Source organism: Bombus pyrosoma, linkage group LG4, assembly GCF_014825855.1.
Source record: "Bombus pyrosoma isolate SC7728 linkage group LG4, ASM1482585v1, whole genome shotgun sequence".
Classification (NCBI taxonomy): Eukaryota; Metazoa; Arthropoda; class Insecta; order Hymenoptera; family Apidae; genus Bombus; species Bombus pyrosoma.
Window position 1 is genome coordinate 4145946 of NC_057773.1, and position 21724 is coordinate 4167669.

The window sequence follows — 21724 nt, forward strand, 5'->3', positions numbered from 1 at the left end:
CTCGCGATCTTTCTAATCAACGTTTGCAACTCGTACTTTACTTCAGAGACGCTTTTACCTCATTCTGGTAATGTCACCTGGCGAATAAGTAGAATAAGTAGCAGTAAGTAGCGAGTATAGCGAATATTCTGAAAATAATAGATAACAGACATATGAAACATTAAAAAAAAAAGAAGATATTTTAGAAATAAATAGTAGCAAATAGTAGCAGAAATAGTAAGCAGTAAGTAAAAAATTAGTAGCTCTCAAAAAATATAGCAAATATTCTCATTCGCGTGGTAAACATTTTATAACCAGTTATTTTCAACACGCGTCATTGTATAGCAAATAATCTGAGAGAAGAAAATACAAGCAGCAGGTGTATGAAAGATTGCAAAGAGCTAGTAAACATGCAACATAGAAATTATTCTAAAAAATAACAAATGACAAATGTAGAGAATATTCTCGTATTGTTCTCATGGCGATCAAATAGCCAATATCCTTGTTCGTATCGCAAATTGTACGTAATATTCAATTATCTTAAACGCAGAGTGTGTGTGTTTGCGGTGAACCTCCTCCTTCTCCTCCCCCCCTCTAATCGTATTAATATCATCTCGTCACTTTCCCTCCATATAACAACACAACGCGATGAAAATGATAACCGAAACTGGTGGCGAATGACAGAAGTCAAGAGCAACGAGAAGACTACGAGTTTGAAGGACAGACGTCGATGACGAATCTGCTTTAACATGCAACGGGAGATTCTGTCGCAATTGCCTTGTGTTGATTACGCAACACTGCAAGCAGGATATTAGCCTACGTGCTTCGAAGCACTGGATAGAAGAGAAGAGAGGCCATGGAAGAAGAAAGGCCACAGTAGAATAGGCCAGTCACTCGACGGCCTTTCATTTTTCCATCTGAAAGTTCTCCCCTTCGACTCTCGTTTCATGGCCTGTATCGCGTTTCGTTCAAACGATATTTTCCTCTGTGCTTACATAGCCCAGCGGAAACTCATTCGGGGAAAAAATATATTTCCCGCTAAATCCACGCTGGGACCACGTTTCTTCGTTAATCCGGTGGAGAATTCGCCAGGTGAAAAATTTAACATATACCTCGGAGTAATATTTAGCGTCTTGGGATTGAACTCGTTTTCGTTAGTTTCTCGTCGGAACAAAATTTGTGAAAACATTGAGGAAAGGTATTAATTATTCTTTCGTCTTTAAAATGCATTCATTCGATGTATATGTTATTTTGTATTTATGAACAAAATATTTTGAAATATTTCAGACGAACGATATAGATATGGAAATACATACGCGCGACGAATGATGCCAGAGAATGATTTATTTCCGCTGGAAATGCTGTTTCTCTCGCTGTAGGCCATGGGTTATTCTCAGCGATATCTCTTTTTGCGGCTTTCCTCGCGGTTTATTTTCTAATGAGCCTTGAATTTTATAAACAAACGTTAAACCGTCCTAACATTTATACGATATTCCTCGAGCGGCAGATTTATATCTTTACATACTTGCGTGCCATCTTTGTGTCTACTTTACCATACCAAATTGGTAATAAAAGAATCAGAATACATACAATCCGAACCCCGAGAATTATGAAAAATAGTATGAGAATTTCTTTTAATTGAAGGAATGTTAATACAAGTGTTTATCTAAAATCTATCGAGAAGTCGAACCTATGCTATCACGTTGTAATGGTTTTACAAAAAAAGAAGCTTGTAATCGTTGTGAATGAATTGATCTCGATTAAATTGCCAATCACTTTCGATCATTGGTTCTCCCTAAAGCAGATTAAGCTTCGTCATCATCCACCGATATCGTGTGAAAAATGTCAATAGCTTGAAAACTATAATTATCAATAATTAGCCGAACCAAACGTAAAGCATCTCTTACGAGTCTTCTCATGTTCTTGCTCAGGCTTTTCCTCGTCAAAATTCAGCTGATCCGTATTTTCCAATCAGAGGACACATCATACCTGTTTAGACGGAAGTCCAATAATCGCGCCACGTGAATGACGTTCACGAACAATGTATGTGCGCGATTATTCTCGTAGCATGCATATGCAGGCGAATGTTACGTAATATTTTCGCTTGGCAAAGGCTGATAGCTACGAGGCTTCGGTTAAATCGATAATCGAATGAATATAATACGTAAGGTTTTTTTACCTAGTGTATAGTTCGCCGGCAAACGTAGGAGATGACTTTTACTACTGAAGTGTACGTTCCGCACGTATAAAACGAAAAATCGTATTCCGTGCGAGAAACCATAAAACCGTAAATCAAATAAATGGCGAGAGAGAAATCAAAGAGATAAAAGAAAATGAAAGGAATAAAAATGATACGAGGCAAGAATAGTAACAGAGGGTAACAAAACGAAAGAAGAGTAACAAATAATGCAAACTGGACCGTAGTGTGTGGAATGTAGCGTTCCAACGAATACAATATTTATTGCAGATCGTATTTGTTAATGATCCGCATAATCGCGAATCTTTTTTGTAGTTGTCCCATCTGGCCTATGTGCTTCGTATTTATTGCAAAAGTGTGACACAAATAGAAATATCTGACACACGCAAGATATAATACGTACAAAAATGTAACAATATCGTTATGAATTTCTCGATAATAATCGACATTCGAGCAGTTGCACTTACTTCTGCAGATCGCCGCTTCTTAAACTTTCTCCGTTCGCGACCCAATTTTCCTATGAAAAATTTCACGCAACCCCGGTCTTATATACGTAAAAAGGTACGTAAAATAAATATGCAAATTTGACTTTATATTGTTATTTACATTATAACGAAGTTAATCGATATTTTCGATATTGCAATCGTCAACGACGAAAACATCGTTTTTCGATAAATATAGTGGTATAAAGTGTCCATCGACCATTTTAGAAATCGTTGAGAATTCCGTCCTAATCGCAAGCAAAAATCCATTTAGACGATTTTTCAAAAACCTGAGCTTTTATGCCTACGTCGATTAATAACTTCTTATTCTCGTCGGATAAATTCTTCCTGATCCTTCGATGACAGATGATTAACATTTTTCATTTCACTAGAGAGAGAGAGAGAGAGAGGAGAGAGAGAGAGGGTGTGTGTGTGTGTGTGCCTGTTACAGGTGAAGGAATATACATAAAAATAAAACCTCGTGTTTCGGTAATATCACAGTGTAGGTATTTTCTTCGCTGTTCGCGAATTTCTGTTCTTCGAGAATTTTCATGTTTCCAGCCGCGTGCTGTACTTGGAAGAATGTTTTCCACGACCGAGTGAAAAAGGCCTGTTATCGAAGGCGAGCGAGAAAAAATTGGTTTTCGTCACGCTATGATTTCACATGTTTCTCTTTGACACTGCTACCAGGAATTCCAGCGACTCGTCGAAGCGATTAAATCGCCTGCGGTTTTAATCTCCGAGAAATTGTTTCCGGATGTTCTTCTTGTTGGTGTGTCGCGAGATTTTCGTTCCTAATACTTTTTGTATTAATATATTAACCTTGTGTAAATATTTATTCGATAGATATCGTACGTGAAGTGGAGGAAACTACGTGGTATCGTTGTTTTAAATGTTGAGATTAAAATATTCCATTTCGAGATAGGCACTTCGTTTTAGATATAGCAATTTTGCCACTGTACTATCATATACATATGCTAAGATATTATATCGTAATACTACGGCGAGACAGTAACATAATGCGCTGCTATGTCAGGCACAAAAGGATTTAAAAAATGTAAGTACATGAGCGTGTGTAATCTGTAAGCTGGTCGATATTATGGAAAGTTAAAGTAAAGATAAAAGGATTACTTTTTCTCGCAGCAAGGTTCCAAGCAGTCAAAGTGCAGTTCATTTCACGTACGTAGCAAAGAATCTCTAAGAATCTTTTTGCTTTTCGCTGTTAACAATTAGATACGTAAAATTTCAAATGAATTATTCCAGATAAAGCTAAAATAAAGTTTCTAATTTACCTTTAGTCAATTTTTGATACATCTTCCAATTCATTTTTTGCGTCATAATTTTTAAATAAATTTCTCTCTTTTGTAAGTTCGTAGTTTTGTAATTTCTCTCCGATGTAAAAAGAAGATAACGAGTATGAAATTAGATAAAAAGAATTCTATCGACCTAAGATCACTTAATATTATTTAAAAAGTACTCCAATAATATTAGTATCCCATTTCGTTGCGACATTTTTTTTTTTTTTTTTAATTTGAAATAGAAAATACTTAAAAATAGAACAGACCGTGATCATGAATATACTTCTACATAGAGAACCGCATCAAGTTTGCATTTTATCGCGCGTACAGAATGTTTAATGGCTCGTTTCCATTACCAACGATGATAACGGAATCAACAAGGTCGGTAATTAACGAGAGATCGTGGTAAAGAATACGTTTACGTGTTTAACTCTTCACAATGAATTTCAACGTTGAAATTCTCGATTGCTCGGCGCGGCTTAATTCTTCTTCATAAAAGAAGCAGAGAAAAAATCGATATAATCCACGTATTAGCATTAATTCTCATATCGCTATGAACGAATGTAACGATTCTTATTACGCAATTGATACGGCCTTTAGATTCTTCGAATCGATATAATATCCGGTCAATAAGTGACGTTCGTTCTAACAAACTCGTGTTTAAATCTGCGAGAATGCTGCAATATTTGATTACAGACGAGCAACAAGCTCATAAATCTTACAGTTTCGCTGGTTACGTAATTTAAATCTCAAATTGTCCGTAGAATCAGTTGGATATTTTTGCGAATTTTTACATAACGATTGCTCCTTCCGTTTTTAAAAATAAACTCGTCTTAAGTAGATTGTCGATCTAACGTTCTCGAATTGCTAGTAAATAATTTCGTAGCAACTTCGACAGAAGCAAGTCGCAGTTGTTTTTACGCTCGATGTTTCGCAATAATCACATTCTCTGCGCTTAACATAGTATTCGCTAAAATTGTTGCGAGGTCTTTAACGTTTAAAGGAAGATGCGAAAACGGAAATTCCAAAGAAATAGATTAAAGAAACAGGAAGAAGGAAATAAAGGGGAAATGGGAGGAGGGGTGAGGGGACAAAGAACGGGAGAGAAATCACGGAAATAAATATAAAGATACTATTAGAGTGTCGGTTGAATTAAAAGGAATTTTCTCATTCTTCCTTGTATTTAATGTTTCCTAATAATTACGAATCTTCCTTTGTAAACTTCACGTTCGTGAAATTCTCTTAAATACTCGTCATTCGAAGCGAAAATAAATGAAAAGAAATTAACCGATGAGACGTATAAAAAGAAACAAAAGAGAAAGAGGAAGCGGAATAAACCAAAGAGAAACAACGCAGAAATATTACAATTACAAATGTGTTATATTTCCATAAATATTTCAAGTATCCTTTTAATATTAAAAATTTGACAAAAGGTACAAAATACGTTCCGCGCAAATTCTGCTCCTGCTGAATTTCCCCAAATTTCCCTAAAAATATCGCAGGATGAAATATCGAAATAGAAAGGTAAAGGAAAATATCGACGTAAAAAAGCAAAAGAAATCAAAGGGAGAAAGATTGGGGATAGAGAACGAAGGAGGAAACAAACGGAATGAAATAAGAAGCTAACGCGACACGACGTCGCCACGTTCGCTTGAGAAAAGAGCAAAGAATCGAATCAATCTTTCGACATGCAAAAATCAATGTCGAAGAGTCGCCGACTGAATGGGAATCGATTAACAAGCTTTTTGAATAATCGTCTCGTTAGCTCGTAATCCGTTCGTACATAACGCGAAGAATCGTTCGCAACGCATAAAGCAACGGGGTAGCTGCACGTTCTCTTATGTTTATCAAGTCCGTTCGCATTCACGAGATAAACGATTGATCACGAATACGTGCAGAAAATAACGATGTAAATAACATGTTGCAGGCACGATGTGTCATTTTAGCTGTGCCGGAAACGCGCTCATTTCTGACGCATCGATTCGAGATCGCTCGCTTCTTTCCTTTGCATTTACGTTCCAGGCTTCTCTTTTTACGTGAAACGTCTCGTGACGATTCTAGCACTTTGCATTCAAATTCTACGCTTGGCAAATTTTTCTAAATATTCTACGGTTGAAAAGAACAGAGGAAAAGATCGAAGTAAGTGTGGAAATACGAAAGAAAGAGTCGATCGTTACAAACTTGCAACTCCGTAATGTACACCGTGAGCCTAAATTCTTGGAGCAGTCAGAATCTCAGAGAAATTCTATAATTGAAAATGAGAGAAAAATTGAGAATAATCGTATCGGATGCTTAAATTTTTTTATTTTATGAACGAAACGAATGAACAAAATAAATCTTATTTTCAAGCAATTGTACATAATTCTTTCAGTTTGGTTATAATTTTCCTTTAAAAGTTTGTCTACGTATTTCCAAAGGGTGCTGAATCAAGCGACGACAAATAAAGACGAACTTGTTGGTGATAGTTAGTCGTTTTAAATTGCGACCCGAAAAATTGACAATTGGAAGTCGCGATAAATATCGAACAAACGTCCAGACGTTTCTGGTTATTTACATGGAACGGTGTTAATATATAATAATTAGCAAGCATCGTTTCAGAAACGAATTTTAAACGAGCAGAATCGAAGCGATTGAAGCACTGTATCTACAAAGTGGTTCTATGTGTGGAGTTTCGAACTATGATGAAACACGTGTGTAATACGACGAAAAGCGGTCGATGATCCGCAAATAACGCACACTTGCGTCTTTTACCGTAATGTCAATGTCTATTACGAAATGACGGCTTGCGCGATAACGTTCAACTCGTGTTCAACCAGCGTGTTCGAGAGCGTTCCTCTCAATCGTTGTATTCTCGCAGCATGTACCATCTGTTCGATCATTCGCATTCAAACCAGCTTGCTCGACGCTGAATCGTTCTTATTTTTGTAGGAAATTATATTATATATATGCAAGATATTATACCGAAGCCGTAGAAATGATGATATGCGTATGCAAGAAATTTCTACGAGAAATTATTTTGTACGTATGTAAGAAATTTCTATGTATTTGAAAACTATCTGCCAATGTTACGAATCTTTCCGACGGATTATTATGAAAGACAGATGAAAGAGACGATCGAAGATGTAAAATCAGATAAAAGTAACGCGTATTGTATTAGGTCGTCCGAAAAGTTTCTTTCGTTTTATAAGGAGATAATAGATGCACAACATTTTCCATTTTATATTATTTTATCAAATTACGTACGGTCCATTTTATTCTATCAAGATAAAGTTTACAACGTTTGACAGATTAGGTTTCGTGTTTGTATAAAGATGCGTCGTTGTAAAGGGCGTGCCTGTAAAAGAAAGACACTTTTCGGACAACCTAATACATTAACGTTCTATTGGATTGGCAACTAACTGATTGCGGATTTTGTCGTTTGGTGGTATTGACAAAATCCGTAATCACTTAGTTGCCAACCCAATAGTCAGAGGCTAATTGCAAGAACAACGACGAGAACTAAATTATCAACGAAAGCTGAAGGTGGTTCGTTCTGGAAATAGTATCCACCACGCGTTTATTACCATAGTAATTAAACTCTGCGACAAACGTAACGTCGAACGACGTTGTCATGGGCGTGAACGTAGATTAGACGATAGTTATTAAAACGCGGATAAATTCACGAACATCGACCAACCTTTATTAAAATTGAAATTGAAACATCCATTATCCTTTGTGGCATTAATTTCATAGAATATATTGAAGGAAATGCAACGTATTTGGAATACCGGTTTGTTTAAGACGAATGGAAGATTAGTGCAGACCATACGAGCACATAGAACTGCATAATATCACAGGCGAACTAATAAATTTTTATATTTCGATATAAAATTACAAATGTTGATAAATTTGTTTAGAATATACGGTAGACGTTTACTCTTTCGTATCTTTTATACTTTTTATCAGAACAATACGAGAAACAATTTTGTCATTAGATATATAATTTCACTACAGGGTTAATATTTCCACGTAGGAAAATGATATTAGAAAAATTAGCATCTGTAGGATGATTTTTAGTAACAAAACACCGGCAACTAATTAAATCGTAATCGACAAAATTGCTTGTTGACTGAACGTCGTTCATACGGCCGGCGAATTTTCCATTCACCGAATGTCCATTGATTGATATTTGACAGCGAGTTAAATCGAGTCGTGCATTGTCCAACGACCGCGCTATTTTTCGCTTTTGTCGCGATGATTGCACGCTATTCAGCGCGTCGGTAAAAGAACTCCCGCCCGAGTTTGGTCTGGTGTTCCGTCTAGTGTTCTGTCTGGTGTTTCGGGATTGGGTGTTTGACGTGGTACGACACTGCCTACCGAATTGCCCCTCTATCGCAGCAATCGTAATCAATGGTTGGTAAACACATCTCAATTGCCATTTCACTTTTCCAACCATTCGAACTGTATGTAAAATATTCTCGGTTTGAAATAGAACTACATAATTCAAATATGTATATCAGACTATTCGAAATGTCTGCAATTCTAAATTTAATTTCAAATTATTTCTGCGAAATATTTCTCGGTAGAAATGAAATATAAATATTTGGATATTATTTGGCCTGCGCTAAAACACCAACGCTATTCGTAAATTTGCCGACCACCCTTTCTCAGAGCTGCTGAAGTTCCTCCTTTAAATACATCGTCGAACTCAATCTCCGATGACACCATTAACACGAACAGCTTCGTTAATTGGCTGCTGATTACATCATGCAACAGACACAAACCACCGCATACACGCTTTCAATCACGGTTAATTGTATCGAAACGCCTGCTCCGTGTTGCTGTGATTTTCAGAAGTTTGTCGTGCCGCACACTTTGATTATATCGTGTTGCGTCTTCCTCTTGCACAAAGCATCGATCGCGAATGATAATACGCCGGCGTTAATTTCTGCGAATAATGGTAAAGCATAGATATTCGAAGCGCCGCGTTACAAAAATATTTCATAATAATTGAAATACGATGGTTCGTGAAAGTATATCGAGTCGCTTACCTGTAAGAAACAGTGGATCCGTTTTGAAATTTCTTTTGTACGAGAATGAGATTCCACTGTCGTGATTACGTTTTGGTGAAATTTGAAACAAATCGTGAAATGTATGTGGAAGTTGCAAGATATTAATTACAAGATATAGAGTAATTAATTTAATAAAAAATTAGTATACAACATGAATAACCATCTTAAGAGCATATAATAGAGCTTAGCAATTATCTCGTTGAAAATTGACGTTTATTAATATCACTTTATTTAAATATATGTATCGATAAATATAATTTGACTAATACTATATGGATGCAACAAATATCTTGTAGTTTCTACGTACAGTTTGAAATTTGCTCCAAACTTTATCGATATAAGTAGCTTGTTCTTCTCGAAATAAAATCCTTGATCAAAAGGTTTCCCTCTATAAACTGTCTACAGTTATTAGTCAATTTGATCAAAATTGTCAAAGTCTAAAGAAACTCGCTCTCTGTGGATCGTGTTTAACATTCTTGTGCGTGTATCGATCGTTAAAATATCGATCGTGCGTGTACAAATGGCCAGATGACGATACGTGTGTCGTAAAATCAATGAAATCGACGTTACTTTCTTTTCGTGTGTCTGTCACGTGATTGCTTGGTCGCGTGATCGGTAAGTCACGAGCATCATGTCGAACACAGAGCTTCGTGTCGAATGTTTTACACAGTTCACAACTGGGAAGCAGAATTCGTGCGTTCGCGATCTTAAATTTTTGTACTGTACGTTGCAATCTCCAGCTTCGTAGCATAATTTCGAAATATTATTATTTTGTATTATTACATTTTGTACATTAACGATCGACAAAGGCTGTGTAATACTAGAAGAATAATTTTTCCTTTTCATCTTCTTCGAGAAAAAATTTAACACGATGCTTAGCTAATCGATCCTAGAGAAATAAATGTTCAGTATAAGATAATTGTTCTTTCTTGATCTAATTACTAACAAGAATCGTCGATATTCATTGATGTAGATCCAATGTAGGTGATGACGTACTACGCATCCGATTTCACGATCATGAATGACACCAGTCATTGTATACACGCAGAATGATCAATAAATTTATTCGCTAAATACGTACCAGGAATAAAGATCCAACGATATACAGGTGTAACGGAAAAGCCAATGACTGAAGTCAGAGATTGAAAAGCTACGCTACAAAGAACTGTGTCGCATTAGCGAAGGAAGCACCTCCGAGCGAATCAAGTATCCTTTTCTACTTTTACTACAAATAATACACTCAGTAGTTACGTATCTTCGCTATTTGCTTATTTTATTCTGACGTTTTCCGATTATTTATTGATCCCGGAAAAATATTATCTGCAAGTATAAAAACAGAAATATTTAAAGTAGATTGAAAATTCGTAGCTGCGTAAATTCACAAACGTATTTTCACGCTCCACTGTACGATATTCGAAGGGAAATTCACTTCGCTGAAGCCTACGTTTCTTTGTCATTTTTCTTCCTATAATATTTCGCTCTTTCGATTTCCTGTACGTAACCAACGTTCATGATTCGCTAGTCCATTTTCTCGAAGAACGTATGCACGTTAGAAAAAGATGGGTAAAATGTCCGATAAAAATGAAAAAAAAAACGAAAGAGAGAAAAATAAATATAGAAGAAAAGAAGAAAGAAAAAAGATACTAACGTGAACGGGACAACCACTTGTGGATTTCGACCTAGATTCGCGTATGATCGTTTCAAGGTGTTAGAAATGGATGCTCGAGACTGGCCTATTTGCATGACCAGCCACGAACTTCACCAACGAAGCCAGCAAAAGGTGGTTCGTCTATGGCCTCGAGAAGGTCGCCGTGATTTCTCTGCGTCGTCGCTGGTACCTTTGAGGTTTCATCCTCTATCTAAATCCAGTCCTTTTCAATCTCTCTGCCTCCCTCGCGATCCTTTCTTCTTCACCCTCCACGTACGATTTACATACGTACGAGAAAACCTTTTCGTTTCAGATTGCGATAGAACAAATCTTATATCCCGGTGAAAATTTATTTTCTACTAAAAATTCATTTTTCTAGAAGAATTTACAATTAAATGGAAAGCTCGAACAAAGGTCATAAACCGTAAATAATAAGGTCATAAAGGTCTTAAGAAAAACGATTTCCATCTCACTTTCGTTTCAAACGAAAAGACACGCTTGGGCATCTGAAAATTTTTATAAAAATCGTGGAGAAATCGCGCATATCTTAAATTCTTCTCAGAAAATAAAGAAAAATTGCGGTTTTATATTACGTAACCTTTATTAATCGTTGGTATACGAAACGAGGCCTTCTCGTGTTTCGTCGTCGCAAAATTGGCAAGCGTCGCGATGCTCTGACGCCATATAATCGTTCGTCTAACGATCGGTTACTTTGCACGTGTGGCGTCTCAGTGACAGTGTTGTCTTGCGGATTATGTAGATGTCTTCGGCCGATCCTTCGTCTTTTATCTCCATTTTTTGGAATTTATTACAGTAGAATTAAGAAATTTTAATTTACTATATCTAAATCTTCATATTGGATATTTCATAATTGACGGTAAATCCATAACAGTAATCACGTTCGCTCGTCTCCTTCTCTCCGACCTGCTGATATTTTTAATTTAATAATGTCTGATTGATACCAATCTGTCTTTGTCCGGTTCCAATTATGATTCGAATTAGAAATTGGTAGATGGCGATTTTTTTCATGAAATACAGGTTCTCTGTATTACTTTTTTCTTTCTTTTTTTTTTTTTTTTTTAGTAATAAATCCGTGTTATAAAAGCAATCCCGTTATTATTGGACCGATATTGGGTCAGAGCTTGTCCGATAAAAAAAGGTAGAAAAATCCTGATGCTTATTGCTACATATTTCGTTGCATGTTCTATTTTTATCGTATTTTGGTATGTTTATCCTTCTCAATCGTCGAATCATCTTTATTCTTACGGAGTCTTTTCCATTCTTTCTACAACGAAACAAACGAAACATTAAATGTCACTGAATAATTTATTCAAGTTATGAACTGCGAAAAATTCGAACGAAAGAGAAAGGGAGCATAAGTGAGGATGTAAATGAGCGTCTAATTTTAAAATCTGACCTATTAGTACGCTGAACGATATTTGCTTTCGATCGACCCACGTTACTTTTCACGAACAAACACGCTGCTCAGCATAAATATGCTGGAAACGTAATTGCCCGGCGGTGGTTATTAATGCGGTTAGTCGAGAACGTTTTTCAGTTTAGTTAACGCCACGATCTTATAAGCGTGCAAATATTTTCAGTATTATCTCACCTATAGAAAATGAAATGTTAACGATGCCTTGTACACGTGAATTTACTTTAAAATGTGATGGGAGCTGGTCTTCCAAATACAACAGAAATTAAAACGATATATCGTTTTAGTCCCCTTGTTTACGAATAATTAACATTTTTCTTCCCGATTAAAATCGTACGACCAATTTCCATATTCTATATAATGAAGTTATGTATGTTGAAATGAATAAAGTTGAATGGAATTTAAATTAAACGAGAATAGGAAATATTTTTAAATATTTTGTAGCAAAAAAAAAAAAAAGAATAATTGATTTTCGATTAAAATAAATATCCAGTCTCAAATAAATAACCTTCCAAAGAATTTCTTTAAAATAGTTTCAAGTCGAAGCAAAAATATCATTAACGAAGGTTAATAGCATTAAAAATTTACGAGTAGATTTATTTAAGATGTAGACGGTACATGATTCACTTGCTTCTGAAACGCTTGATGAAGATCAATGACCAGTGACGTCAGTATTACTGACCACGTGCACTGGATCATGTATGCAAATGCCGTACGCATATCGTGAAGCCAGGATTATTCGTACGCGATTTGCATGCATGGTTCGACTAGAGAAAGTAAGAAGACCAGACAGGTTCAAGGATTAAACCGAAACTTGTACGTTGAACTCTGATGCGATTGAAATACGAATACTTCTTCCAATCTCAATAGTCTTAGATTTTGATGATCGTACATCTTTCGTGTGTCTCAATCTCGCATGAGCTTGTATTTAATCACTGGTTCTAAAGATGAAATTAATTTCCCATATCCATCGATTAAAATTAATTTCATCTTTATTGTTATCTATAATTGAATACGTTGATTTTTATGTATCCTATATATGTACTATATATGTATGTGCATAGAATTCTCTAAATGATCTGAAAAATAATTTTCCATATCCACCGATTAAAATTATTTTCCGTATCCATCGATTAAAATCATTTTTCAGATCATTTAGAGAATTTGATGTACATACACGTATAGTACATATATAGCATACATAGAAGATAACATATTCAATTTGTACTGCACGTGTAAAATTAAGTTGGAATAGAAATTCTTCTACAAAAGAAGAAAACGTGCTTTGTCTGTTGTTATTTCACAGGATAGTAATGATATGATAAAACGTTGCAAATAAAATCCGATATTGGAAGTAAATATATTTCGACAAAAAATAAACTGACAATTTAAATCTTCTACGCTCTGCTTGAAAGATTGAACATGTTGCCGTCTTCCTGACGTCTTTTTTCTCAGAGCATAATCATTTCACCAGCACGGCTTCGCGTCGATTCTTCTTCTTCTTCTTCTCTCTCTCTCTCGTTTCTATTGTGTTGCTCGATTCTTACGTCAGAGAAGCAAGAGAATGCGTAGGAGCAACGTTAAGGTGCGGTAGATTATTTCCGTGGCCACGGTCCGGTTAACCCTTTGAACAGGGCGAAATTAATTCGCCCGGAACGAGGAAAAATTTCCATCGCTAAAAATATTGCTATCTTCTTACGATCAGCTCGTGCTACTCTTCTTATTAAAAAATACTTATAAATCTGAGAAAAAAAATCACATTACTTATCCAAGATGCATTCCTCCGTTTTCTTCTGAAATCATAGAACAGCGAGAAATAAAAATACATCAAGGCAAACATCCTGCAGAAAACAGTACGCACCCACTAATTCTCTAACCATTCATAACGAATTCCTCAAACCTTACAACACCTTTAATCCTAACCTAACATAACATAACCTAACGTAACCTAACCTAACATAACCTAACTTAAGCTAAGCTAACCTAACCTGATCTCGTTAACAACGTTACACTATTTATCGATTCCTCCAGCATCCTCTCCATCTCCTTTTACGATGAAGCTCAACGGAGAGGATCATGGATCTCACGGAGAGAAGTTAATCATTGTTTCATGTAACAAGCGATCGTTAGAGCGGACTACGGGGAAACTTGAGGTTATTATTTCGATATTGGAAAAGTTGATTGCGTGTGCGTGCATTGTCGGCGGCTGCGGCTGCCTCAGAGTTTCACTGACGAGAGTTTCGCGGTTCGTGGATCGAGGAAACGACGAGATGGCATTCCTCCTCGCCGTTGTAATAAGTCGGCTTACCGCGTTACACTGAATCACACTCGACCACCGCTTTCACGAGAGACGCCGTATAGAAAGGGTACCAGGGAAACGCGACGTGCTTCTGGAATGCGTGTCGGTCGTTGCTTAAAGGGGTCGGTTCCGAGTGTAACTCGGCGAGAAAATTCTTCTTCACGTTGTATCGATCCGACGACCAGACGTGTTCTGGATCTTTAATCGACCGTCTGTCTTGGAAAAGTTTTAGTTTCAGTGTGAGAAATTCTGCAATTTATCACTATTAGGCGATGTCTTTCGCTTTTCATTACAGGCTTCGTTGATGGAAGAATACTTGTTCTGTATTTGCTCTTCTTATTCGTATTCTCTTACTTAATCCCATGGGATTCGATCAATTCGTTCTCGCAATTCTGAATTTTTAACTCGCGTATTTCTTCGTTCTTTGGGACTGTTCCATCGTTGCTCGAATTCTTCTGTCTCGCTCAAGCCAGTCAATTTGATTACGAAATTGTTCTTCATGTTATTTTAATGACAAATTGTACGTATATTTTAATCTTCAGTCGAGACGTTAGAAGAGGATTTTAGTGTGAGAAATTCTGTGATTCCGTTAGCTGGTGTCTTCTCTCGTTGTTTAATTACTGGTTTCCTAATTCATTTGTAAAACGTTCTTCTTTAACTTTGACGACGGTCTAGCTACTTGAGTTTGTTGAATTCTGTATCATTTTAATACACTCGTTTATTCCATTATCGAGTTTCTCTGAATAATTGTGTAACAAGAGACAATTCCAGCAAGTAATCTTTTTAATTATTTTATGATATCATCCCTTTTGTTTTCTGCTCTCCTTCTTTCTATTCTATTGTTCGAGTAAATCCTTCTATTTCAATAGCCAATTTTTTAAAATACTTGTATCGTCACGAAGTGACTTGATATTTTTTATCCTGAGCTTGTGTATAATCGATAACATCTGTGACAATATTATCTTATTATATAGTATATATAATTAACTTTTTAATTTAAAAATCAAATCTAAAAGTGTTACCATTTATCTACTGCTTACTTAATCGTACACGAACGATCGCGTATCGCTTCGAACAGATGATAAAAATTCTTTCCTGGAATTAATTTTGCGTCAGAAATGTCAATTTAATTTCGAGTATTATATTTTCTTTATAAACTACATATTTAGCAAAAATTGTTCTTTAAAACTTTCGACATTTTCTACGATTTAACTCAAATTCTACGAAACAACATTTTCCCCAAGCGTGTAATCCCTCCTTTTAGAATCTTTAGTTTTTCAAATGTCCTTCACCTTCATCTTTAAAACTCTTTCTGGGTACTTCTTCCTTTCTTCTTCTGTCTATTGCAATTTCTCTGTAACGGGAAGAACTTCCTCTCCGCATCACGGAGAATATACTTATTTATACGTTTCTTGCTCATATACACGAAATGGATTTAGCAATTTCCTCCAATAAGACTCTTATAGCTGGTATGCCATTATATTTCGTGGAAGTCGTAAAATACGCGATGGAATGTTGGTGGAGTTGCGTGAAAGTACTTTACTAAATTTATTACACGACATTTGGACACAAGAATCTCGAAATACTTAGTGAATATTTTCATCGTGAATATTATATCGATGAATAGGTATCTTCATAGGATAATCGTGTCGATAGCGTCATAAATATAAATATAAAAGTATAAAGTACTGTTATATCGCTAAAAAATGCGTGCAACTTAAGATTCACAACCTACGTTACAAATTGAAGCATTTTTTAAAAAACGAAAGGTGCTCTAACATTTTTCAATCAGAATATATATATATATTTCATATATATCAATCATATATCAATATATATATATATATATATATATATATATATATATATATATATATATATATATATATATAACAATTCAAAAGAAGAAAATAATATCTTTAGTCAATTTTAAACTCCTAATGTGATTTAGCCAACAGTCCAATTCACTGAACCAACAAAAATGTTAGTTGCTGATATTTCTTCCAAGCAAAATCATTGTAACGTACGCAAAAAGCAAAGCGTTAAAACACTTCCACCCACGAAACCCATTAAACCCACGCTAGGAATCCAATCGTATTGACACGCATTCTCGAAACGCAACGTCTCTCTTCCATATGCTTTCTCCTAATTATTACGCAAATGAAATGCTAAATGCTTCCTCGTAATCGGGGGGAGGAATCTCTAATTAACTTAAATTTAATTAGCCGAATTAAAAGAAAGTTTCAAGTTGCTGGATAATTTGTTTCTGTATACGCAAATGTTAGTAACTTTTCTGTTATGTATTTTCCATTGTATCGTTAATAGTCGTTTGTTCTGCAGTAGGTACATATTTTATATTTATTCGCTGCTTCTGTTTTGGAAAATTATATTTAAACCACTAGCATTTAATGGAACCGAGTACTTCTTCCCATCCTTTCAGACAATAAAAGTTCCATTTTACGCAAAAATTGGAAACAATTTCTGCTATCGATATATTTAAAACTTTGCATTGCCCACTATTGTATATCACACGATAAATGATTGTTACTGACACCATGACGAGTATTTATGTAGGCTGCGGATTTTCACGCAATTACGAGAAATTTTAAGATACAGAAATGCATAGAGTGCGCATGATATCCGAAAAGTGTAGTACTCTTCAACGCATAGTGTTTGCTCCTTGTAACATTTAATAGATTAGTCGAATTTTTGCCAAGCTCCTACTCTCTCAACGCTAGGTTAGTTAGTTAGAAGTAATCAAAACGACCAGCACCAATTATTCTTCGTAGAAATTTCATAGATTCACGACAGTGCATTTTTCGAAATTCGAATGATTCTTCGAAAGATCTTGCTCGTCTTACAAAATTTTTTATGTAAAACATTTTCCTATCCCTTGCCCTTTAATCTGCTCGATACCAGTTTTATACTTTAGCCGTTGATAGCTCTACCATTTGTCTATAAAAATATAAATTTCCACAAGAATCCTTGGTGTACTCATACTCAGGTTCCAATCTTGAACGTTCTCTTCTCTTCGCGCGGCTGTGTATTTCTGGCAATCGACAACGAAAAACTCGTCGCCCGACTCAACGGAGAATGAATCAACCACAGAATGAATTGCTTGCTACGCAGAAGAAAATAGAACGTCAATGGGAGAAGGAAAGGAGATCGCGTGTTTCCTGGTTGTTTCGCTCGCATTCCGCATTTCCTCGCAGGGTTCTGTTCGGTTGGCCCGCGATTCCGTTTCCCGCGACGAGGAATTACGTATCCCGGATGCGCGCGATCGCGAAATCGAAACTTGGTCGGCGCGCGCGTTGCGCTGCGCTCGCAAGAACCTCGCGTTGACTGATGGCGGGTGCAACGACCCCGCTACCGTGAAACTGGGACATCCTCGGCTGTTTCACGACGTCGTCTTCGCCATCGTACTACAACGACGACCCCGTTTTCCAGTTACGCCGGCCGAGCACCGTAGTCGTCGGCCACGCGGCCAACCAACGCGTTTCGATTTTCGCGCTCCCTTTCACGATCCTCTTCCGCGATTCTTGCTGTCCAAAGTCTCGTAGCCTTCCATTCGCCTGTTGCGTTTAGACAACGAGAGATTCGCAGGAAATTCGAGATTCGGATTTCCCGGCCGGATCGAGAACGAAGAACGTGATGGAAATTGTGAGAAAGGGGTGGTTACAACGACGCTCGTGTCCCTGTGTGTGAAACACAGACACACAGTGAAACAGAACGTTTCGAAGTAGCACACTTTTTGAACTAATAAACACAATTGCGTGTCGCGCACTAATAGGTACAAATACGATAATACTTTATAATGCAGTTACACGCGTACTACTTTTCTTGTTTATCTTCATCGCATTTCGTTTGAATATTTCGCTTGAAGATGGAAAATTAGAGTGTCGCTTGTCTTAGGATTCCTTTTATGGGAAACGTAAATGTATTTGTTGCCTAGTAGATATGGAAATTACATTTGTTACTCTTGTGACGACTTTCGATTTTCCGAATCTCGAAGGAAATTCGAAAACATTTTAATAATGAAAGAATTATAATAATGCTTCGAGGTATCGATAGCAGATTTTCACACGTCGCTAGTAGTCGATCGGAAAGCGAATTATTTTTAATTACTTGCGAGTATAATTTATGTAATATTTGGTGAAATTCGCATCCATTTTACCAATATCTCGCATCTGTCGTATATAATTCTTCAATTACGATAATTGAGACGAAACTTGGATAACTCGATGAACTTGAAAAGCTTGGAAGTGAACTGGCGCCGAGTCAGAGTTTGATCATTTTGTTGTAGAAACGAAGGGACGAGCCAAGGTGCTGATTAAATTTGCCAATTATGGAAATCGGTATTGCGAATATTTAACTGACGTTACAATGACGTAGATACGTGTCTGTTATCCAAATGTCAGAATTCAGTTGTCGAAATTTACAATTAGTATAAATAGTTGAACGTGTTGATTCAGTGATTCAGCTCAATGCTGTAACTTACTTCCACGCAACTTTCGTTCAATTTTTCATGCATTTCTCCGGCACACTTTTCCCCTGAATCTGATTCCACGCACCTTGCCCTCTTCGTCTTTCGAAGAAACTTTTCATTAAACTCGAGTATCCGAAGCAAAATTCCTTTGTTCAAAATTATTGTAAATAACATTCTTCTTCGATGCTGATATGCCAACGTCAAAAGCAAAATACGTAAAGCTTTGCGAACGAGATCTAAAGCGAAAGAAGTAAAATGAGGCGAACATGGTCAGCCCTTACATTCTTACATCTACTTGATAGCTACAGAACCGAATGTTTTCTGCATCAAATTGAAAGAATATTGTTTTATTTAATTATTAATCGCAGGACACAAATGTTCGCCATATAATTCGCTATAATTTAAGCTCGATCTCATCAAAGACAAATAATACATTGATCGTTTGCTTGTTTAATATTGAATTATAATAATATTATAATTATTAATATTGAAATATGAAATCATGGAAAGGTTAAAGTAATACATCGCATAATCATAACGGAACAATTAATATTTCTTTGACGATAAACGATAATGCTACATAATTCAACAGACGGTATCGGTCATACGTATCAACCCAATAATTTATGAAGATATAAACGAGAAATAAACGAGGTAAATTTAGTAGATAATATTGATCGTAAACAACGACCTAATAACTCAAGAGGAAACAGATGAGAAATAAATGAAAAGAAAGAGGCGACGAGTGGAATTAAGGTTCGAGATTGAACCGCGTGGTCACACGCGGTTTTTACCATTTTATCGAGCCGTTGTGGTCGCGGTTAATGCACTTTGCTCTTTCATATTACTTTGTTCATTTCGATGCTGACGCAATCAACTGCCGCTACGTAGGATTTCGCATATATACGCCGCATAACGATAGTTCGCAAGGTAATTAGTGTGAATCTGCTTCCTTCTCTTACGTTACCGTGATAACTTCGAATTTAATTAATGTAATTAAGATCGTCTCTGTCAGGGGCCTCGTTGTTCTCATTTTTCCCTCCTCCTCCTCCTCCTCTATTTTTCTTCGCTTCCTTTTTTTCTTTTCTTTTTTTCTTTTTTCGTCTGTTCTTAGCGGTTCGTGAAATCGCTTTGCAAACCAAATTTTCACGGATGGATTGTGAAAAGAGTTTCATCATTCCGTTTACACCGGTTTCTTTATAATTCCTCGTAATTAATAATTACGATAGCGCATTACGATTAATTGTTCTGATATTTGTACCACGTGGATGTACTTGTCGAAGCGTACATTTGTTTGTTACATCTAAATATCGTAGAATTTGGTATTTTCATTTTTTGAAAAACGCGATTGAGAAAATATGAAACTGAAATCTTACGTCCTACAGAAATGTGGATTATTGTATAGAAATCTATATATATATAATATTTAAATTATATGTTACATAGGATTCTCCAATAACTAATTAGTAACTTTTACATTAATGGCCCGGTTTTGATTGCGTAGCTACTTAGAGCATAACGAGCAACTATGTAATTAGATGTGTATCTTGACTTCCTTGACGTTGAATTAATTGCTCGGCAAACTGCAAACCAAAATCAATATACATAGAAAATCTCAAGTAAGCGTCCTAAGTTCTACGATAAACTAACAAACTTCTAGTTACATCGTGATACTTGAACGTGATATTCGTTTGAAATGTAGCAAATATTCGTTAAAAGTAACGAGTATACAGAAACGTAGTGTACTATCTGACATAGTTTACGATAGATAATTACTAAATAATTAAATCGATCGAAATTGCAAAACACGATGACCTGTGTTACGAAGATTAAACTTTGTTGCACAAATTTTTGTCGGATGGAGAAGCTCGACGCATAAACTATATACAAGACGTGTATCTTATCCAAGAAAAGTAGAGCTCCACTTATTGGAACGACATTCTGATTAATGCAAAGTTTTATCCATTCAAACGATTTATCAGAATATGAACTCTTACTAATTAAATTGGAAGTTCTAAATAGCGCTGACTATAAAAATCAGCACTCCTATCGCCTAAATGAATTATGTCATTTCAGAGGTACAAATCGGTAAAATTCTACTGTTATATATTTTGTTTTATCTTACAATTATCGTCAATTCGTTTGTACATTTCCAGGTTTAAATGTACCTCGATGTTAACAAAATATCAGATATCGAAATGATGAAGAAAAATCGTCATTTATTCGTCGAAATTTTTATTCCACAATTGTTTCTCTCAATAATTATCTCTTAACAATTGATCTCTCGATATTAATTACGCGCGCAAGAACATCATATCGTAATAATAGAAGTGCGAATATTCCAGCAAATTAGTATCTTTGCTAGCACCGTTAACAGTATACAGAAGCTAAGCAGAAACTCGTTTTATCGATTAAATATTCTAAGGTTTCGTAATATCGTAGCTACTTTATTTTGTACATTTTATGCATTTTTCCATTTACGAGTAGCCTGCGTGTTTTCGCGCTCTTTAATTTCCCACAAATGCACGAAAGATCTGCGGTCTAGTAATAACGTTCGAAATTAACGAGGGGAAACCACGCGTTCTCGAAATGAAACAGTTCCCAGGAGAAGGACGGATAGCACCGGCGAATCGAATGGGAACCTTTTCCCTGGTGTTCGTCTTTTTTTCCATTACAATGCACGACGCACGGGTGCACGATCGCTTTCATTTTCTGTGCACCGTTACACGAGCGTGGAGGACGTGTCGCGACCGCGTGTTTTCGCCTTCTCCCTTTTCGTATACGCCAACTCCCGTTTTCTCTTTCCGCTTTCGTTCTACGCCGAATGGTAAAAGCGGCCGAAAGGTCGG

At 36.2% G+C, this 21724-nt stretch overlaps 1 protein-coding gene across 3 annotated transcripts in view; it reads left to right on the plus strand.

Annotated features, from left to right (window-relative positions):
* Nucleotides 1–21724, plus strand: part of LOC122566955 (terminal nucleotidyltransferase 5C) — a 170740-nt gene that overhangs the window by 108567 nt on the left and 40449 nt on the right. Inside the window, exons 1-2 of one of the 3 annotated variants that reach the window (XM_043724946.1) lie at nucleotides 3501–3715; nucleotides 3806–3837. The exons of the other annotated variants lie outside the window; for them this stretch is intronic. Of the exons in view, the coding sequence (XP_043580881.1) occupies nucleotides 3688–3715; nucleotides 3806–3837 (60 nt within the window). The 5' untranslated portion in view covers nucleotides 3501–3687. Of the gene's footprint in view, nucleotides 1–3500; nucleotides 3716–3805; nucleotides 3838–21724 lie in introns of those variants that run through there. 3 annotated transcript variants of the gene reach the window in all.